We start from the raw sequence: 22,727 nt of genomic DNA, 5'->3' as shown, positions 1-22,727 counted from the left end.
AAAATAATTTCAATGACCCAGAGCTCATTCCCATGCCACAGGGCTTGGCTGGTCTCCTCAGGGCACCAACTTTTCTCAGTACCCCCTCCCCCGCCAACTCAGCTCCCAGCACATGCACTCCTTCTTGACCATATGCCTTCTGTTTACTTTCCCAGCCCTACTTGGCCTCGTTCCCTCTTACCCTGACCTTAGCTCTTTCCCATGATCCCAAGTCTTTTCCAGTCATGCCCACGCTGCCCCCAACCAGCAGGGCCCTGGGTCAACCTTTCGGGACATGGGTGCTGCTGGTACCATAGTGGGTGGTCATGCTCAGTTGTTAGTCCACTGCATAAAATCAGGTGCATGCGATATAGCAGAAGCGTATGCGGTCATCAAACAATCATGCTGCCACTAGGCAAAGTCCTGTGGTGCACTCATTTTGTAGGAGTGGTCCCCACCTCCTGGTTCTGAGCTCTCTTGTACTCTTGGTGGTGCTAGTTCCTTGTCAGGTACTTCAGTGTCTGCTTTTTCTAAACCTTCTCATAATAAGAAAAAAATGACAGACCACAGCCTCAAGTTTCATCCTTAGGGATAACTGGGGCTCAAGACCTCATGCAACGGAAGAGCAGCTTGTTCCAGCACTTGGCAAGGTTGGCTGCATCTCATGCTTCAGGTTTGGCTCAAATGTCAACTCCCCAGTGAGCCCTCCATGCCCACTTCTGAAATAGCCGCTTCCAGTTACTCCCACATCTCTCTACTCTGCCCTCGGTGATACTAACACCATTGGTAATTATCTTGTTTGTTTACCATCTGTCCACTCCTCTTGCCCCCAGGATGTAAGCTCTATGAAGGCAGAAACTTTATAGAATATGTTTTGTTTACAGCTTTATCTCCTGTGTCTGGAACTGTGTGTGGCACACAGTAGGTACACAATAAATAAATGCTGAATGAATGCAAACAAAGTTGTGCCAAATCATACAAAAGGCAATTATTAATATGTGCCCCTAGTGCTATGTGAGATGGCTAGGAACAGACTAGGGTTGAGTGAATTAAAGGACCCTGTCTTCTAGGTATTTTTTTTTTTTAAAGGTGAGTAAAGGACCCTGTCTTCTAGGTATTTTTTTTTAAAGGTGAGTAGGGAAATGTCTGGAACACAGATACCAAAAGCTCCCTAGCTGCCCTGCAGCTTAATGAGAGCTCTGTTCTAGGCATCAGGGGCAGCAGCTTCTAGTTTCAGAACTATCAACCAGTTGGATAAATGTGAGCACATGTGTCTCAACTCTTTGGGATCTCCTTTTCTTCACTAGTAAAGAAGGGGAACTAGATTAGAAGTTACAATAACTAATATTTATTGAAAACTTTCCACATGCCTAATGAAAGAGTAAAACAGGAATTTTCTCATTTAATCTTTGCAACAATGCCATGTGATCCCTGCTGCTTTTATGTTATATAGGAAAAGATACAGACTCAGAGAGGTTTAGTGACTTGTCTAGTCACAATTATTAAGCGGAATAGCAGGGATTTGGACCTAGGACGAATTCCAGGATTCTTGCTTTTAATTAAGACTCTCCCTGCTCTTGTGTTTATGTCATGAGATTAAGCACGAAGAAAAAATAATTCCAAGTGAGGACACAATTGTGGTCTTTAATAAAGCCATTTTGTCTTTTTAAATTCTACTAAGATCTCATTTTACATTTTCACTTTTACCAAGATGATTTTAAGTTTCTGTGAAGAAAAGCTCAAAATGTAGAGATTTGGGTGGGTAGTTACTCAGTTTATCGCTGGGAATGAATTTTTGGCTGGCAAATCTGCCAGCTGTAACATATAAGCTATGTTAATATCGTAGGAATCATCACATCGTACATTTCTAGTTACTACAGATTTGGGGTTCAAGCCTCTCAATTTGCTTCTTGTGGTAAATTAGTCAAAATGGACAGAGACCATGTACATTATACTGCTTATAATTTTTCAAAGCTAATGAAAGACTTCAGATTGGTATCTTGACTATGTGTTTAGAAAAATCTATTCCTTAAAAAAAATAGACAAGCCTCTCAGTATTCTACTCTTAGAGATTGGTGCCTATCCAAAGGTCTCTATTTACATTATGGTAAAATTGATTTTTAAACTCATGAGAACATTTTGAAATGAAAATGGAAAATGAAGTACCAATAAAATTAAGCTTATTAACAGGACGAGCAAAGTACAGGCCAGTGGCAAAAAATATTCCAGTGAATCTGACTCCAAAAGACATCCTTATGCCCCCAGCTATATTTGTGCTTATATACTCTTCTTAATTATTTCCATAGTAGACTCTGACACAGAAACAAAATTGAAAACTTCAAATTGGGAAATAGCACAACATTAAACTTAACTCCTTGGGTTCAGTTGGCAAGGTACTGATCTGTTTCTACATCAAACCCATGCTCCAACCCCAAAGAAGAAACTGCGAATTACATACAAGACAGGATCTCTCTTGCACTTTATGAGGAGTAGCAAATGGAAATTTTGGTCATTGCTACAGCTGAGCTAAGATAAACGATGTTCAGCTAAGTTGGTGGAGCAGTGGGGAAATACTATCAAAACTAGGAGCATTATTTCACTACCAGCTCCCTAGGGCATCGTCCCCAAAACTTCTTTTCCCGTGTGAAATGATTCTCTCATTTCAGCCAGAGAATGGACTTCCCCATATCTTCTTAAAATTCCATCCCAGGATCAGAGTTCATCCTTCTTTTCCCTTCCCTATTCTTCTGGTACTCTTGTTTGGGCAATCAGGTACCATCATTGTATATATCGTATATGGAACAGAAGAAGAATTTTTTAAATCAATAAACATCTCTACTTATTTACTGGAATAAAGAATGAACTGACAGACTTTTGCATTAGAAGTACCTAGCAGCCCCTGACAAAAATCAGTTTACACACACACACACATACACACACACAGACACACACACGCACACACTCCTCGCAGTATCTCTCTGCTCTCCTCTACTACCTTGTCACAGGTCATACGTAAAGTTACAACATTTCTAGCATCAGTGTAATATCACTACGATTTTCAAAGGGAAGTACAGAAACTGAGCATTCCAGTAAAAAGCAGATAAAAATTGTGCCATGTTTGAACCAAATCAGGTATAGAAATAACAGAGGGCATGGTGGCTCATGCCTGTAATCCTAGTGCTTTGGGAGGCTGAGGTGGGTGGATCACCTGAGGTCAGGAGTTCAAGACCAGCCTGGCCAACGTGGAGAAACCCCATCTCTACTAAAAATACAAAAATGAGCCAGATGTGTTGGCACATGTCTGTAATCCCAGTTACTTGGGAGGCTGAGGCAGGAGAATACCTTGAACCAGGGGGGTGGAGGATGCAGTGAGCTAAGATCGCGCCATTGCACACCAGCCTGGGCAACAAAACTCTGTCTCAAAACAAAACAAACAAACAAAAAAAACAGAGGGGCAGATACATGGTAAGACCATGGGTTTGGGAAGGACAGTGGAAGCAGGGAAGCTTTTTGAACTGCAGTCTCCTCTTTAGATTCTGCAGTGCTATGCTATGAGGACTTACAGGAGCAAAAGACAAAATTTTTAATACAGTATACTGCAGTAGTTTAACAAATGTTAGGGATAGGGGTCACTACTGAATTGAGAATGTTTTGTTAAACTTGGGATAAAGACAGAACAATAACAATTAGTTAATAAGCATTCAAAGATAATTAAGAAAAAGGAAATTACCACAAGACCTAGTAAACTTTTTGACTAAATAACTAGAGATGTTACTATAGGCAAAAATGTCTAAATAAGAAGTGTCAGTGGATGAAGTAGTTCTAGAGTAGATACATGTGTTAAAAGTTACCCAGTATTTGAGCCAATTTGAACAGATGAAATTTAAAAATTTGGTAAAGTGCCTCCCCATTCTGCCTCCATACCGAGTTTCTAGGTTCCTAGGGTTAGAGACTTTAAAAACATTTTTAAGGAAAAAAAGGTTTGAGTTCAGCAATTGAGTAAGAATTATAAGTTTTCTTTTCTTTTTTTGGCTTTCCAAACCTAAACCAAAAACCTGACAATCACACTGGTTGATTCAATGTCTCAAAGACCTATTTTACTTTATATTATTTCAGCTTTAGCTATTGTTACAATAATAAGCATAATAAACATTTAATATCACAAATATATTAATGGTTCATTATGTATATTTATATATGTATACATGCTACAAAGGATTAATTATTTAAAGTTAAAATATTTCATTAAAGTTGGATGAGGCAAAGTAACAACAAACTTAAAGTAGGATGCTAGTAAAAATAAAAATCTACAATTTTTTTAAGATGTCAAAGTCCTATTGTTTATTCAAAAAGCCAGATTTTTCTATTAAAAAAATCTGTCCATTTTCACTAATGCAGAAAATACAGTTAAAAAATGAAATTAAAATTTCCATTGTTCCATCACCCAGTTATAACACTCATATTCATATTTTCCTAAACATCTTTTTTTTTTTTTTTTTCTGAGACAGAGTCTTGCTGCGTCACCCAGGCTGCAGTGCAGTTGCATGATCTTGGCTCACTGCAACTTCTGCCTCCTGGATTTAAGTGATTCTCCTGCCCCAGCCTCCCCAGTAGGTAGGATTACAGGCTCGCGCCACCACACCTGGCTAATTTTTGTATTCTTAGTAGAGACAAGGTTTCACCATGTTGGCCAGGCTGGCTGGTCTTGAACTGCTAACCTCATAATCCGCCCACCTCGGCGTACCAAAGTGCTAGGATTACAGGAGTGAGCCACCACATCTGGCCCTAAACATCTTTTATGTGTGTCTGGTGAGGGGTACATGTGTATGTGTTTCACACATACAGTTATTTATAAAAATAGGTTCATATGTATACACACACACACACACACACACACACACACAGAGAGAGAGAGAGAACTGAATAGTGTCCCCGCAAGATTCATATCCACCTGGAACCTCAGATTATAAGTTTATTTGGAAAAAGGTCTTTGCAGATATAATTAGTTAAAGTGAGGATATACTGGATTAAGGTGGGCCCTAAATCTAATGACTGGTTCCTTAAAAGACGACCACGTAAAAAACACAGATGAAGAAGGCCGGGTGATAATGAAAGGCAGAGATGGGCGTGATGAAGCTGCGAACCAAGGAGCACATGGGGGCCAAAAGAAGCCGGAAGAGACAAGGAAGGGTCTCCCAGAGCTGTTGGAGGGAGCATGGCCTTACTAACACCTTGGTTTTAGACTTCTAGCCTCCCGCATCACAACTGTGAGAGGATCAATTTTAAGCCACCCGGTTTGTGGTAATTTGTTACGGGAGCCCTGGAAAACTAATATAATCCATATAAACGTTTGTAATAATCATCTTGCTTCTGTTAACATTTGTACATTTGTGAACTTTTTTCATATTTTCTTCACATGTAATATTTGCATAATACTTAACTGTATAGGTATACCACAGTATACTAGGTTTCAGTATTTTATTTTAACATCCTTAATTTCAAGAACTTCGACTTCGGTCATTTCCCCTCTTTGGTTCATTATTATTTCAAGCCAATAGAACTGACGGTCACTTCATTGTGAACTATGACCAAATCATCTCTGTCTTACATAAAAAGATTCTCCAACGTCTTCACGTGATTTTGCAGGGGCTTAGTTGTTTGCTAGTTAGAGTCCTAAAAGCCAAATGGACATCATCATCTGGGCTCCCTTGTTAACAGGAAAAAAAGCAAGTAATCATCTTATTAAAAAAAAGAAACAAACAAACAAAAAAACCCCACATATCCTCGGCCATCGTAAACTAAGGGAATCACAGGATGTCCTCTCTATTAGTATTTGGCTTCCGTTCATGGCACATCCTCAAATCAAAAAGAACACTTGCAACTCTCAAGGGATCCTTGAGTGGCTGTGGTCCACTCAGTCCCAACGAGAACACAGAGAATCATCTGACTGCTGCCATCATGGAGGCAGCGACTCACCTGAAATTCGGCCTGAACCTTTTGGCAATAAAATGAATAAATGTTAAATGAAATAAGTGGCACCCACGAAATCTAGTAATAGGCCTAGGACATTTGTGAAATCATTAGTGAACTTATACTTCGCATTTTTGGATTTTGAAACATATATAGTTAAGAAACTGGCTTTTAGCTGGAAAAATTTCTGAACAGATTCTGGGAGCCAAGGATCCTCATCTTCTCCAAAACGAGGTCCCTCAGTCGATCCTTTTAGGCAAACCTATGACCTTACTAAGCTTTTGTTTCCCAGTCTCTAAATTTTACTTGAGACAATTTCTTCTTAGGGAGTTAGAGAAGTCAGGAGCGAAACAACAACAAAACTGCCAAATTAGATGGAATGGGAATGGAACAAGGTCAAGTTTGGGGATCTTCACCACGTAATTTTTTAAAAGGGGGGTATCCAATGCTTTGGCTATTCTTGGCAAAATTTTGGAAGCATGCAAATGGCTCCTTGTTACATTTGTTTTTCCTCCCTCTTTTTATTTACTTGGTTTTTAAAATGTTTATTTTAGGTCTGGGGGTACATGTGAAGGTTTGTTATATAGGTAAATTCATGTCATGGGGGTTTGCTGTACAGATTATTTCGTCACCCAGGTATTAAGCCCAGTAACCATTAGTTATTTTTTCTGCTCCTCTCTCTCCTCCTACCTTCTCCTCTCAAGTAGACCCCGATGTCTGTTGTTCTCTTCTTTGTGTTCATTAGTTCTCATCATTTAGCTGCCACTTGTAAGTGAGAACATATGGTATCCTTGTTACAATTAAAGAAAAAAATTTTTCTATGCACATTTTCCTCTTAAATTTAATAGGGGAATCTAGCAAGAAGGGGACACACAATACAAAGAAAAGAATATCTTAATTATAGGGTTCTTCTCCACAGAACTAGAAGAGCATCTCCTATCTACCAAGACTACCTCCCAAATGTAACATGTTCATATAAAACTTCTAAGGTAGATTCAGTGTTTTTTTTTTTTTTCTCAGCTAAAATAATTATTCTGTCACTATTTTACCCTCTATTTACATATTAAATACTGTTTTTTTATTTTTATTTTATTTTTTATGAGATGGAGTCTCGCTCTGTTGCCTAGCCTGGAGTGCAGTGGCGTGATCTTGGCTCACTGCAACCTTCACCTCCTGGGTTCAAGTGATTCTCCTGCCTCAGCCTAACAGGTAGCTGGGATTACAGGTAAGTGCCACCACTCCCAGCTATTTTTTGTATTTTTAGTAGAGATGGGGTTTCACCATGTTGGCCAGGCTGATCTCAAACTCCTGACCTCAAGTGACCCACCCACCTCAGCCTCCCAAAGTGCTGGGATTACAGGCGTGAGCCACAGTGCCTGGCCTAAATAGACTCATTTAATATGTACTTACTGAGGATGGGCCATGTACCTAATTGCTGTAAAAGTCATTGTGAACAAAGACTAGGTCTTTTTGTGTGTGTGTGTGTGTGGGGGACTTTATATTCAAGTTAAGAATATAAGACCTGTACATATTAAAATATAATTCTGTATTATTATGCAGAATATGTGTATAATTCTATTTAAAAAGATAACCTACTTTTTTAAATGGAAAAAGATTTGAACACTTTACTACAGAAGACACACAAATGGCCAATAAGCACATGAAAACATACCCATCATTAGTCATCATGAAAATAGAAATTAAAATCTCAATGAGATACCATTCTACATCCAAAAGGATGGCCAAAATTTAAGAGACTGATAGTAAGTGTTGCCAAGGATGTGAAACAATCAGAACTCTCATACTGTGCTGCTAGGAATGTAAAATGGTACAACCATTTTGGACAACTGTTTGCCAAACAGTTTCTTAAAAAGTTAAACACCAGCCATATGACCCAATCACTCCACTCCTAAGTATTTTCCCCAGAGAAATGAAAACACCTCCACAAAGACCTGTATAACAATATTCATAGAAACTTCCTTCATAATTCCTGAAAACTGGAAACAATATAAATGTTCATCAACTGGTGAGCAGATAAACAAAACATGGTATAGCCATACAATGAAATACTCAGCAATAGAGTGATGAACTGCTGAGACACCCCATATGGATGAATCTTAAAATCATTGTGCTGAGTCAAAGTAGCCAGACACTAATGAGTACATTCTCTGTGATCCCATTTATATAAAATGTAATCTAATCTGTGGTGACAGAAAGCAGATCACTGGCTCCTGGGGCTTTGGGCAGAGAAGATTTGGACTGCAAAGGGTACAAGGAGTCTTTTGGGGGTGATGGAAATGTTCTGCATCTTGACTGTGGTGATGGCTTCAGGGTGGACACACTGCCAAAACTCTGAATCAGACACTTTAAATGGCTGCAGTTTATTGTACATAAATTCTTAATAAAGTTGATGAGGGGGAAAAAAGACTATAGCATCATTTGTTTGACTTTTTTCCAGGTTCAATTTGAACTTTTAATGAACATCTGCTATGTGCAAAGTATTGTACAGGGTACTTAGAACAAAAAGATTATAGATTTTTATCAATACAGGGTAAAAGAGTAGATTTAAGTTGCAAGCAATAATACTAGCTAACATTCTTTGAGGCATTTACTTTGCACCAGGCACCGTTTGGCACACCTTACGTTCTGTAACACATTTAATCTGCATAAGAACCCTGGGAAATTGGTGCTACTATTATTTCCATATGCACGGTAAGAAAATGAGGCTTAGAAAGGCTAAAAAAATTTTGCCCTAGAAAGGGATGGAGCTGGGACAGAAAATAAAAGTCTCACACCAGAGCCAAGCTTTGCCCACTACACCTCACTGCCTCTTCAAGCAACTTCCTAGCTGTGCACTTTGAGGACCCCAACTGGTCCTCCTGGAGGTTAGGAAAGGAGGTAGGGGACAATCCAGGTTCCGTTTTCGGTACAGACCAAATTTTGAACTGGAGTAGAGGTAGCAGTGACACACTTATCATACAGGCTGGAAATAGGTACATGCTGACATCTTAAAGTCATTGTTATGACAATGCTATCTGCCTGTCAAAAATTTCAGGGGAAAGAAATTGGCTTCCCAAACCCAAACTTATCAATTTGGCTTCCCAAATTGGCTTCCCAAACTCAAACTTAACAATTTACTGTGTATTCCAGGCCCCATTAAGGGCCTTGGAAGAGACTTGTTGGTCCTGTTTCCCTTCTGCTGCCAGACCCCTACCTAGGCTAACACAGAGCTCTTCATTTTCTTCTGTCCTTGGAGAACAAGTATTGAAGGGAAGGTTTACTCTGCCCTTGAAAAGAGCAGGAGAGAGATGGGGTAGGAGTAGGGAGGCAGAGAACTAAACTCTCTCTAGAGGCTGGCATGTTCACCCCAAGAAACCCTCACCCTCCTCCATGCTGCACTCACTTCCCATTACACTCCATCTCCCAATGATCCTGTCTTCTGCTTCCTCCTTTTCTAGCAGAGACATTCAGCTCTTAAGTTCCACAAGCTTTTTTAATTCAGAGTTGCTGACAGTGAGCAGGTCCCTATATTGAGGATAATATATTCAAAGCTTTGTTCTTCTTTGTTTTTTCTTAATTGGTCAGTCTCCCTGGGGGTTCTCTCAGTCTTCACCCAGACTCCTGGGTGAGGGGGCTGAAACAGAAATGCATGGTGAATGCAGATGGCTTGTTTCCTGGCCATCATCACATACAGGGGTCACATGAAGGCCAGATATTGCCCAATTAAGTTCCCTAAGGTGGGAGGTTAGGCTGCGTTGGAGGAGGACAGAGGACTACACTCAGAGTGGCCAAAAAATTGGCAATTACCTGCAATCTCACCTTTAGGGCCCCTTGCTGTTACTTGATAAATGGCAGGAGCTTGATAAATGAGAAGAAAACAAAAATGCAAAGAGGATATTTTAAAATAATCCTCACAGAGTATTATTTTGCAGTTAGTGTAAGATTCACAGAGCATACTAAACAGGCTGGACACATCACAAAACACACAGGCAGCTTCAATGTACTCTGGAGAAAATGAAACAAAATCTCCACTATGGATTGCTATGTGTGAAACCTCAAAGGGCTAAATGAGGCAGATGCTATAGGAGCACATTTCATTTGTGACTACTGATGTTTAATGTAAGAATGGTACTTGCATTAAGCAAATCTTTACTGTCATCCATGTGACTTCGGTAAGTCCATGAGTATCTATGAGATGTTTCCTAACATATTTCAACATGTAAACCTCATTAAGTTCAAACTGAAACTTATTTAATTTAAAAAAACTATGCTATTAAAGGGTTAATTGAAACATCACTGATTGATGAGGTAATGCATTTAGTTTCAGTTTAGAAAAAAAACATAAAAACGTACACAGTGATTAATCTTCCCAGTTCTTACCATTATTAGTTTATATCCTTTCAGTTTCTCTATGAATAAAGTATGAATATATGATCTCATTTTCACTTTTTTGTAATAGCATACTGAAATATTTTTAACCTAGTGATGACCAATACAAATGTAAAAATTGGAGGTGCAAAACAGATAAATAAGCCTTTTACTTTTCCTCGACTTTTTGAAAAGCAGAAATGAACTTCCTGCCACAAAAATCACTCAATAATGCCCAAGCTTGTGCCTCAAGGCTATGTTCGTAAGACAAATATAGAGGTCATAGTAAGGCACACACACATTTTTACTTACACGCTCCATTTCTGAAAGCTTTTGAAAATTATAGGAGTGATAATTTTGCCCTTCCCAAGTATCAACACAATAATCACAAAATTACTTTTATTCAGACAAGTATCAGGAAGACTTCTGAACCAATGACAGCCACACCTCAGCAAAAAACAAAACACACCCTGTGTATACTCTGGGGTCAGGTGTGGGAACCTCTCCATCTCACATCCCTCCCACCACGTACTCTCGCCCACTGTCCAGGCCCATGGAGGCTCTTATCAAGGGTGGGCTGTGCAATATTTATCTTTGTATTCCAAGGGCCCAGCATGGAGGAAGGTTGGCACATTAAAGGAACTCGGTAAGTCTACTGAAAGAAGGATATTTGGCTTAAACTTTGATGTAACAATAATTGTGTAAAAACCCAAGAGTGGGGATTTTTAAAATGACATTATTAGAACCTGAAAACACTTTCTGGCATTCCAAAATGATAAAAAGGAAGTAGATGGCGTGAGGGAGTGGGGGAAGGAGCTCACTTAGCTTCACTTTCTCCTGATTTGCACAGCACCAAATGAAGACCTCGCAGGGAATCACAGAGGGCCCTTCAATGAGGGATACCACTGTTTATAATCAAACTATAGCTGTGAACATAAGAAAGCCTCCCAGAGATGTTTTTTGACAAATTACCTGGCATTTTTGACAAATTACCTATCAGGGCTTTGCCAGGGTAGTCTGACACTAAATAAAGAACAAAAAATTAATGTCTTTAAAGCAAAACAAAACAAAAACAAGTGTTACTTCTATGAAAAATGAAATAGGATCGCAGAAATCTAAAGGGTGTCTCAAATCAACAGCACCATCTTTTTAGTCATACACAACAACAAACATTGGCCATAAACTTCAGGATCGATTCTGTGTGCAATTAAAATTTGAATTTCTATAAAAATTTGTATTTTCTGCTGCATAAATTTTTATGGATAGCCAAAACGCCTTTAGGAGGTATAATTTTAGAAAGTATAATAATATATACATATATATGTGTTATATATAGTATTAACACATACTATATATGCCCAGTTCTCACCATTACTGTGTTATAGTATTAACATATATACTATATACACACTAAATATAATAGTATATACACATAGTATAGTGTATAGTGTATGTATAGTATTAATACATATACTATAAACACACATATACACATATAGTATATGTGTTAATACTATAAATATTATGTGTATGTAGTATACATACACACATATATAATACATATATGTTACTACTATATGTGTGAATATAGTATATGTATATGTAGTATATGTGTTAATACTATATGTAACATATATAATTATACTTTCTAAAAGTATATATGTATGTGTATATATACTTTCTATAGTGTACATATGTATAAATACACACACACACATATATATAGTATATGTGTTAATACTATATAAATATATGATATAGTTTGGATGTTGTCCCCTCTAAATCTTGTGTTGAATTAAAATCCCCAGTGTTGGAGGTGGGGCCTGGTAGGAGGTGTTTGGGTCATGGAGTCGGGTCCCTCATAGCTCAATGCCGTCCTCATGATACTGAGTGACTTCTCACATGAGATGGTTGCTTAAAAGTGTGTGGCACCTCCCCCTCCACTCCCTCTCTCTTGCTTCTGCTCTGGCCATGAGACATGCCTGCTCCCGCTTCGCCTTCCGCCATGAGTGAAAGCTCCCTGAGGCCACCCCAGAAGCTGAGCAGATGCTGGTGCCAGCTTCCTATACAGCCTGCAGAACTGTAAGCCAGTTAAACCTCTTGCCATGTTGTCTTTCTGTTCCAAAGTCATTGCTAAAATCAGATTCTTCCAGCATGGTCATTCTACCTGCTGGAACCAAGAGAGGCCTAGAAATTACAGAAAGTTTGAGTTTTTGCCATATTTTCTTAACTAGATAAGCATTAGAGGACACCATCACTCAAAGCTGTCAACTTGATCATTTCATGTATTTATCACAAACTTCTGCTCCTTTAGAAAAGACAGTAATTCTTTAAGAAACTCTGTCCTGGTTCAAGTGAGTAAAATCTTAATTCACTTGGGGAGATTTGACACTGAAAACACAGGGTTTTTTTTTTTTTTTTTTTTTTTTTTAAGTAACCTACTAAGAAATTATTTATTGGTGGCCTATAAAACTCTGTTTAGTCTTTACCTTGCTAATGATTTATTTTCATTAAAGTAAATGATCATCTTTGGAGAGGCATTTTATAAAAACATATTTAGGAGAAATTTCTTTGATTTATGCTATAAGGCAAATGTTGCATAATTTCTTGCCTATGTGAATTGCAGGTTTCCACTTTGAGAGAATTCTCTCAATCTAATAATAAAGACCAAGGGCCAGAAACACTAAGATAAACAATCAGAATTTTAAAATAAGCTAAGAAACAAGGTTTGTATGATACCAATGGGATGTGTGTGGAGTGTTAGAAAGAAAAAGGGCTGTTGGAATAGTGCTTCAGATATTGGCTAAGTTTGACATACTCAATGTACTATTACAGAGGCAGATGGCTGAAAGATGGCCTGAAGTCAGGAAGAATAAAACTGGTCTTAGATATATATTCTAACTTAATTCACTGTAGAAGAAAGATACTTCTCATAGGAGAGAAGAAAATCAATTTTTCCTTTAAAGTGAAACAGACTAAAATAAGAAGTAAACACACACACACTATTTAGGGTAAACTCCATCCACTCTAGAGTCTGCCACCAAGGTGATAACCTTCTAACTGTCAGAGGAATTGGCCCCAAAGTCACAGGGACTGCTCTGAGCAGTTTCATCAGCCACATCTGTACTTTTTACAGCATTAAATGCCAAGGGAAGATGCTTCATAATGAACCAGAAACCTGGTTCATTGTTTGGGAAGATCAGAATAGTGGAAGCTCTCCACACTTGCCACTCCTAAAAGTTAGACTGATAGCTATGAAGTGGGCATCTGCAAATATAAAAGCCACTGTCTGAGCTAAGTACCAGTCTCATTATGGAACAAAGCTGCATTCATTGCTTCTACTCAAGGAAAGACATCCTGAGCCAGAGAACATCTACCTTGTCCTGATCTCTGCACATTAGGGGGCTCAAGCTCTCGCATGGCATTAAGTATTTTCTAGTGATTCTAGACCCACACAGTGGGGCATTGGTGGACCCCATTTTCTTTTCAGCTCTCATTTCAATACTGAAGATCCACTGCAGTAGGCATCTGTTTTCATTACACTATCTTCAATCAATAAACTTTCAGTAGCTTCTTATTTCCAAGTTCCAACTACCCCGCCTGCTTTTCAATGCTTTTATTTTCTACCACTGCCCAACACACCTGGCCAGGCCCATGAAAATTCTGCCTGATCCTAAAGCCTACATTCTTTTCAGCAAAATTTCTGGTTTCTCACAGTGTCTTTTAGCTTCCTACAGCATACTGGACTTCAGAGAAACTTTTTTCCCCCTTTGGGTCACTGGGGGTTCAGGAAATGCAAACCACTTTCGCTATCAGACTAAGCAAAATACCGACAACACTGTAAGTCTTTTACAAAATGAGCGGTTTTCCATCGGACTTTACTAGGACTCAAGATCCTTCAAGGGGCATCTAGCACAGACCTTGGCCAGAGCAGACTTTCAAATATTTGTACAATTAATTAATTCTCTAAACCAAACAGAATATTTAAATTAGTTCCAAATTTCCACTTCCAATTAATCTTAGAATTATTCACTGCAGCTTCAAGAGGTCCCTATAAATAAAGAAAAGATGCTGCATAAGGAAATCACCTTCTGAATTCCAGAGGACAATCTCACAGCACTGCTCTAAGATAATGCACTGTCAACAGATACCAGCTACAGAGCAGGCGTGAGCCTCTCCCCAAAGCAAGAGCACCCGGAAGACCATCCCATTAACAGAAGCTCTGAAAATCCGTAAAAGAAGTTCCAGAGTTGGGCATGTACTAAAGCATCAAGTAATCTTCTGATTTTTACAAACACTAAGAAAAATAGTAAGGACAAAAATCTTTATTTTTGGAAAACCTCCTTTGACAGTATTAAACCTAGATGATACTAATAAATACATAATAAAGACATGAACGTAGACTTTTGCAATCTATAACTGCTGTTTTGGGGAATGTGATGTGAAGCCTATGTTCTGATAAAAGTGAGCCATGTTACAATAGCCTCTACTGAATGGAACACACTTTCACAACTCTTTTATACACACACATGCACAAAAAAACACACACACATGCACGATATTATGATATTTCTCTTTGTTTTTCTTAACAACAGTATGTTTTTTAAAACTGGCAAAGCTGGATGTTATGGCCAATGCTTTAGGCTTAAATTTTAGTTTTGCTTTTCTTTGCAATCCATTTCCTGGGGCCAAGTAATTTTTTTTTTTAAGTATTCAGAAACATGTGCTACTGTAGTCGCATGCTCAAAACACCCATGTGGAAATAGTCCTCTAGACTTATACATTCATTCTTAAAAGCCTGGAGTATACAAACAAAGATGCAGTGGGCAGAGAGCCAGTTAATAAATCTCATTTCCGACTAGCATCTGCATGAAACAGAGCTATAGGGAGTATCCTCTCCAGGGAGATCCAGAGCACGACTCATTCGCTCTGTGAATTAAACAATGTCACCTCAGATGGCCCACACCACATTTATTTTTTAAGCAGCTCTTAAAATACATAGATTTCTAGCATTCATAAACACAGTGAGGAAGCTGAGGCTGAGAAGGAGATCACACAGGAGTGAAAACATGTCTCTATGAGTCTGCTAAGCCATTTTTGTACTTACTCTTTTCAATTGGAATTACTAATCCAGGGGTAATTTTCTAAAGGAAACTTGCTTTTCTAATCAAGGTGCACGCTAGTTTCAATAATGAGCTGCCGCCCACTCTGTTCCATGCTGTGAAAATGGGCTTTGTTTACACTATCAGATACCTGGGTTAAGAGATGTGGGTCAGGAACCAAATTTGACTTACTTATGAACAATATGGTGCAAATGCTATAACAGTAATGTCTCCTTCTCCAAAGAGTGACTGCTTGCCCATTAACAATGCTCAGGAGAGCCACCCTATCCTCTAGGTGTTCTCTCCTCTTCTCACCTGTGCTGCCAGCAAGGTGAGACGTGTTCTTGTCCAAGAGCCCCTGCAAGAGCCCTTTTTCAGTAACAACAGTATTCTTATGTTACATAGCTCTTTTAGGAAATTATTTGTTTTAAATATTGAGTTTAGCCTCACAATATCTCTCTAAGAATGGGGGCTAGATATTTTTATATATAACAGGCAAAGGTAGAAAATAAAGCCTAAGGCTGGGCGCAGTGGCGCACGCCTGTAATCCCAGCTCTTTGGGAGGCCAAGGCAGGTGGATCACTTGAGGCCAGGAGTTACAGACCAGCCTGACCAACATGGTGAAACCCCGTCTCTACTAAAAATACAAAATCAGCTGGTCGTGGTGGCGCATGCCTGTAACCCCAGCTACTCATGAGGCTGAGGCAGGAGAATCTCTTGAACCTGGGAGGCGGAGGTTGCAGTGAGCAGAGATTGCGCTATTGCATGCCAGCCTGGGCAACAAGAGCAAAATTCTATCTCAAAAAAACAAAAAAACAAAAAAACAAAAGAAAAGAAAAGAAAAGAAAGCCTAAGATAAAGACCTGTGGGGGGCGGCGTGGGGGGCCTACCTAGAAGTCAGTAAAGGATCCAGGGAGAGAATTCCCTCTGATCTTGCCAGGGAACTGGGCTCACTCAACCCCAACCCCACCATAAGGGACTCCATCCAGAACTTCCAGGCACATCTTCCTTGTTGAGGGCTATACCAAACCTATAGCCAAAGCAAAACTTTTATTTGGTTAAATCTCTACTCTCACTTTCAAATTGCCTTCCAAGTTTCCTCAGCAATTAAATGGCTATATTATTCCAGTCTTGGGATGCCAAAATAATGATGGAATGCTTCCTGGATAGAAAAATGTGTCACATTTTTCCTTTTCCTATGCCCCTCCAAAAAAATAAGTGGTAATTATTACACTGGACATCCACTTTGAAAGAAAAACAGACGAAGGAAAACATCGAATGTGTCTGTCTCCATGTGCACCCTTTGTATAACACAAGATAAATGCAATTTGAGAGGCTTCCTTCTTCATTTAGCCTATGACACCTCTCACTATATCATCCAGTAATCCTATTATATCAAATACAAATGCAGTGATGCTCTTAGGGACTTAAGAATTTGTTCAGTAAGATCTTTATTAAAATTCAGTTTTTTTTAAACGTAATTTTGAATGCCATTATAGGGACTCAGAAAGCAAACTGGAAATAATTTAGGAAATGCAAATAAGAGCCTGGGTTGAATTAAAGAGGTAAATAAAATTTCATTTTAAAGCAATAATCTGTCACCAAAACGTAACATTTAACCTTTCTGTCAAATGATTTTCCATTGCCATTTCAAGTTAGTTTACATGAGTAATAAAACCCAACCAGGCAACTTCCTTTGGCCCATGGGGTAAAATTCGAATTCTGTCTTAAAAGCAACTGCTACCTATACAGCAGGGATTAAATCATTTAGAAAATGAAGGCTTCAAATTTATTTTCTATAAAAAAAGTTCAAACTAGTGAGATTTAAAATCACTTCAAGTTGTTTGTTTTTAAATTCTATTTTTAGGCTTTGGGATGGTCACAGAGGAAAAAGGTGGAGGAGTAAGAAGAGAAGAGGCCCAAATTTCCAATCACAGGGTCTCTGAAAGGAGAGCCCCAGAAGTTGTGGACCAATTTTGATTTATATTAAGAGAATAACAAGCACTTGAAATCTGTAAGAATGCCATATCAACACATTAGCTGGAACCATAAGGCATGAGATTTTGGTGCCCTCATGGGCACAGCCAAAATCAACTCCAAGTATTTATATAACTGCCAGAGATGACAGGGCAAAGGTTGCTTATAATTTTTTTTTTTTTGAGTCAACAAATAGTGCATTTCTTTGGCCAAAGATAAAGGAAGTAGGGTACTTTCTGGTCCTATTTGGTGATATGCAACATTTACACACACAATATTCTACCCATAATACCATCTGAATGTTTAGATGACGGCTCTAAAAAGGAAAAAAAGAGTTATTTCCTGTTGCTCATTAGCTGAGAGGATGCGCTTTAGAGGTATGTGTGCTCTGCCTCAAAGCAAAAGCATTGTTAGCATTTATCAAGGTAACATTTAAAAATAACTTCCCCAGTACAAAAGAACTTCAGGGGAAATATGACCGAAGCTATCACTCTCCCTTCAAGTCTGGCCTTGAGCTGCATAAGACTCTAGCTGCATTCTCCATTACATTGTTATCCTTATCAAACAATGCAAACAATTTTAATGAGCTTATCTACTGGAACATATTGCCAGATATGTTAATGTAAAAATGATGCCAACCGTACAGGCCAACTCATTAATCAAAAGGCTCACAATACAATGACCAAGATCAGTCCCATCCTCAAAACAGACCTCGGCAAAAGACCAGGAATCACCTTCCTACTGTAAATAAGAAGGAAAGGCTCCCCCACCCAAGCGGTGGCCATAAACTCCTTAGAAAATGCATAACAGCGCCCAGTTTTTTTCAAGTCCTTTGCAGTCCAGTCTCTTTCTAATAAACCTAGGGTTCTATGGAGAAAATTTTGGTGAATGTCTGACACTATGACCTCTGCTGTCAATCCCTGCACCAATCAGCGAGCAGAATTCTTACAAAGCTCCATCAATCTGGCGGTTTAACATCACAGACTGCAGCTTAATCTAGAGGATTCCATCTTTCCTGCACACTCTCCAGGTTAAGCGCAAACGTTTTTCTCCCCATCCTCCCGTTTTCTGCCTTTTGGCACTGCTACCTAACGGCTCCTTTAAAATCTAAAAGGGAAGGAGGAAAGGAAGTGCTATTGCCTGTCTCCCTTTGGACAGCGGGGGAAAACAGCATGCATTTTTATCAGTGTGGAAGGAAAGAGATGGAGGGAGACCCCTCGAAGGCAGCAAACCTATTCACAAAATGCTTTCCATCTGCAGTCGCGGAGCCTCAATGCAAACCCAACATGACACATGGAAACAGATACCAAATAATCACAACCGCCTTCACAAATGCATGCCTGCAGCAGGGGTCGCAGGCAGTGTCTGCTCCATTATATAACGGGCTGGATTTCCGCGCGCCCTCACGGCGGTCCCCGGCGCTGCTCTCGTGCCAGCCCCATTACCTGTAGGAACGCTCCCCGCGCACTGTGTGCTTCCGGAAAGGAATGATGGTCCCGTTATTATCCTGGATGATGTCGTTGTTGTTCTCGCCATTTGGGGACAGGGTTTGGGTCGGCCCAGGCATTGGCGCACTCCCGAGAAGGGGAACAAACTGCTGTTGGCTGGCTGGTGAGGAAGGTGGCTGCGTCTTCCCGCTCGCTCGCCTGCTCCGCACGGACCGTGCCTGCCGCCTGCTCGCTCACTGCCTTCTCCCAGCTCTCGCTCGCGCCCCGCCCTCCTGCGGCCCCGCCCTCTGGCAGCTGACGTCAGAGCGCCGGCAGCAGCACCCTGGTCACGTGGCCGGCCTGTCGCCATGGCAACCCGCTAACTCATCACCTCGCCTCAATTCGCACAGGGCCGCGGCGTGACCACGCCAGCAGCTCCAGGCAGGCACCGGGGCAGGCCTACATCTGGCATGTAAAACCCCAGGCCACCCTGCAGCCCCCCTCGCAGACTCTCCTTGTCTGAAAACCAGCTCTTCCTCTAACCATTTCCTTTCCGACCCGTGCTCCAACTGCAGCTGTGTACACAAAAGAACGATTCATGCAAAGGGGTGTGGGAGACCCTTTAACTCCTTCAATACCGAGTTTTTATGCCATGACAATTAAACTTGGTCAGGTTTCAGAAAAACCTAAAAAGGACCTGGTGGCCAGCTTGTAGAAAAGGTATCAGACTAAGAGGTTAAAATTTCTGCCTTTCTCCCTTTCTCCAAATAGCAGCAACCATCTCCCCCAAAACAAGCCAAAAAGCTAAAAACCTACAAGGAAGCTGTATTTTCTTCTAATCAATGTAGCCTTTAATAATGTGAGGATTAAAGATGGCAAATTAAGGGATCATCTGTACAAAGGAATCCTCAAAGAGGGTTTTTCTTTTAAAAAAAGATAACCACCATTTTACCAGTTACCCAAAACCCTCCAATTCAAATTCTTTATGCTGCCTCCTGATACAGATCATTAATTGTTGCCATTTATTCTATTTCCATTTGAATTACACAAGTGATCACCTCACTTAGTATTTGAAAGTGCTTAACATTCAAGCTGTTCTATATCCTTGCAATGCAGCTTTCAAATATATTCGCTATGTGACAGATACTATTATTATTCGCATTTTAAAGATGAGTAAACTAGTAAGATTAAGTAAATTGCATAAGGTCACACAGCTAGGAGTGGTGAACTGGAGCTTCCAAGTGACATGCTTTTATCAATGTGACTGGACAGTAATGATCTGTAATGTGAGCTCAATAAATATTATAAATCAAGGTAAGAATCAAGTACTTCCAAGATGACTGTTGTGAAAAGATAACTGTGAACAGAATTGCTAGCACTGTGCAGTCTACGGATTAGATTATAAACTCAAAAGACCCTGCATATGTTCATTACTGTCCTCCAGAGAGGAGATGTTTTTTTTTATTATTATTTTTTAGAGGCGGAGTCTCACTCTGTCACCCAGGCTGGAGTGTAGTGGCACAATCTCAGCTCACGGCAACCTCTGCCTCCTGGGTTTTAGTAATTCTCCTGCCTCAGCCTCCTGAGTAGCTGGGATAACAGGTGCACACCGCCACACCCAGCTAATTTTTGTATTTCAGTAGAGACAGGGTTTCACCGAGTTGCTCAGGCTGGTCTCGAACTCCTGAGCTCAGGCAGTCCACCCGCCTTGGCCTCCCAAAGTGCTGGGATTACAGGCATGAGCCACCATGCCCAGCCAGGAGAGATTTTGAAGGATTCTTTGCTTATCAGCAGTGGTCTCTGACCTTTTATAGGATGAAAAGGGAAGAATTGGGGTGTAAAAGATACAGCATAAATATATGTGTCATAAAGTATTAAGCTATGACTCACTCCTTCACATCACTGTATGGTTTATCAGCTTTATCATTTTGTGATACAGATATTAAAAACAAGTAAACACTTTGTCATTCCTGACAATTCTTCAGCATATGTCCCTGGTAATAAATTATTTCTGGTATCAAGTTTCTGGAATTAGAATCAAATGTTTTACAACCCAGATGGTAATGATAATCTCAAACAAGGGGCTCTACTTTTTTTCTTCCTATTTTATACTTTCCTCTTGGGCTATTATTTTAATAATTTTATCTTTTGCTTCTCCAGTTAGTCCACAGTGCACAAGTTGATTCCTTCGTCCACATCTCACTTTACATAAGATTTTTTTTCTTTTACAATCAGATCCAATTCTGACCTAAGATTTACAAGGTACACAGATGAATATCTAAGTACCAAAGACACACACCAAGCTTCACATTGCACTACGAGCTAAAGGGGTATGAGAGTGTAGTCATTCTTGCAAAGACCCATGCTTCCTCTTACTGTTTCTGTTACTTGACCTGCTGCTGTCAATTTCCTTACTAATTTGCTTCCTTTCACAAAACTTCCCCTTTTTGGGGGGACAGTCTGAAATTGAAAGGCACAGTCTACAAATCAAATATTTAATGTCCTCAGAGTATGTTCTCAATCTGGGTTCTTTAGTACAGATCACTTTTCCATGATCCCATATTTAAGTAGTATGTAAAACATAATTTGTGTCATTGTGGGGACTAAATTTGTCAGAATTTGAATGCATAGTTCATTGATCATACCAACTAATTTTGTGGAGAGAACACACCCACTTTGTTTCTAGTCTGCTCATGAAGGAAGGGATGGGATGATGGCCAAGAATTTGGGCTGATGGTCTAAAAAGGGAGGGTCTGTGAGTCAGGTGAAGGGCCCTAAGGGCCCTGTAAATCTTCCTCTAAGACTGCTCTGAGCCACACTACTATAAAGGGACCCACAGAACTCCAGAGACCAGTGATTACCCTCTGAGATGCAGGGGTAACAGGGGTAATAATTTGAAAATATTAAACAGATGTGTTTTTGTTCCTCTCCTCATAAATCAGGTTACCTGGCAGCCATTTTCCAGCTGAGCCCTAGGGAAAAGGGAGGGCAAATTCCACTTTGGGAAGCAGAATGGTATGATATAGGGAAAGTACAGAAAATTCAGGAAGGATGAGGGAAGAACTCACTCTTTCCAGCCCCAAGTGAGGGTAGAAAGAATGGATGAAGGCAGAACAAGGAAGGGCCTCCCAGATTCAGGTCTCCAGGCTCAAATCCCAGAAGAGAGACATTGGATAGGCTAAAGGCAAAGCCTAAACCTAAGGGACTTCCTTTTGCATCATTTCCCATTTGATACTCTAGGAAACCACTACCATAAAGAGGGTCTCCCCAACACCAAGCAAGGTGTAGCTTCATCACAGTAAAGACTAAAATCAGTGGCTTAGTATGGTTAAGGAAAGGGTAGGCTTAAATTTCACTCTCAGACTCTTCTTTTGCTAGCATGCAATGTAGAAGGTATCTAGAAGTTTCTGTCCATCCTGTAAGAGGATAATCAGGAAGTGGAGGAGATGTTGCTATCAGAGAGCTGAGTTTGTGATGGTGGTGGTGGTAGAGGGTGTCAGGAGGGAGTGTCTTTACAGCAGAGGTGAAGTGATATTTAAGTAGGTCCACAGGATGGAACATTTAAGGCAGAGCCCAAATAGGAGAAATAGCTACCCCTGAGGAATCTACACAGGGGCAAGGGCCACACCTGTAGACAGAGAGATACTACAGCTGTAGGGGTCAGCATAGACTACCAGCAGGATGCCCATGGATGAGGTCAGACCAGTGACTCCTCAGCAGACTCAGATATTACAAGCCCAAGAACCAGTGTGAGACTAGGAGCCCCTACTCTCCCAACCCTGTTGTGCTCCTATAAGCCCCACTCACCTATTCCTACAGACACCAACCTGCAGAGGGGCTGGGGAAAGGAAAGATATATAGAGACCGAATAGTCACCCAAGAGATGAAGCCATCCATCCAAAGA

The 22,727-nt window shown here is 40.1% G+C and overlaps 1 protein-coding gene across 4 annotated transcripts in view; it reads right to left on the bottom strand.

The window, feature by feature from the left end:
* MAPRE2 (microtubule associated protein RP/EB family member 2) overlaps positions 1-22,727 on the bottom strand; it is a 160,859-nt gene that overhangs the window by 80,469 nt on the left and 57,663 nt on the right. Inside the window, exon 1 of one of the 4 annotated variants that reach the window (XM_054461367.2) lies at positions 18,842-19,140. The exons of 2 other annotated variants lie outside the window; for them this stretch is intronic. In XM_054461367.2, coding sequence (XP_054317342.1) covers positions 18,842-18,963 — 122 coding nt within the window. In that variant the 5' untranslated portion in view covers positions 18,964-19,140. Of the gene's footprint in view, positions 1-18,841; positions 19,141-22,727 lie in introns of those variants that run through there. One more of the 4 variants, XM_054461371.2, reaches the window with a different exon arrangement.

The sequence above is a fragment of the Pongo pygmaeus genome, chromosome 17, assembly GCF_028885625.2.
Source record: "Pongo pygmaeus isolate AG05252 chromosome 17, NHGRI_mPonPyg2-v2.0_pri, whole genome shotgun sequence".
Taxonomy (NCBI): domain Eukaryota; kingdom Metazoa; phylum Chordata; class Mammalia; order Primates; family Hominidae; genus Pongo; species Pongo pygmaeus.
The sequence above is the reverse complement of the archived record's forward strand: the minus strand, read 5'-3'. Positions and strand labels throughout refer to the sequence as shown.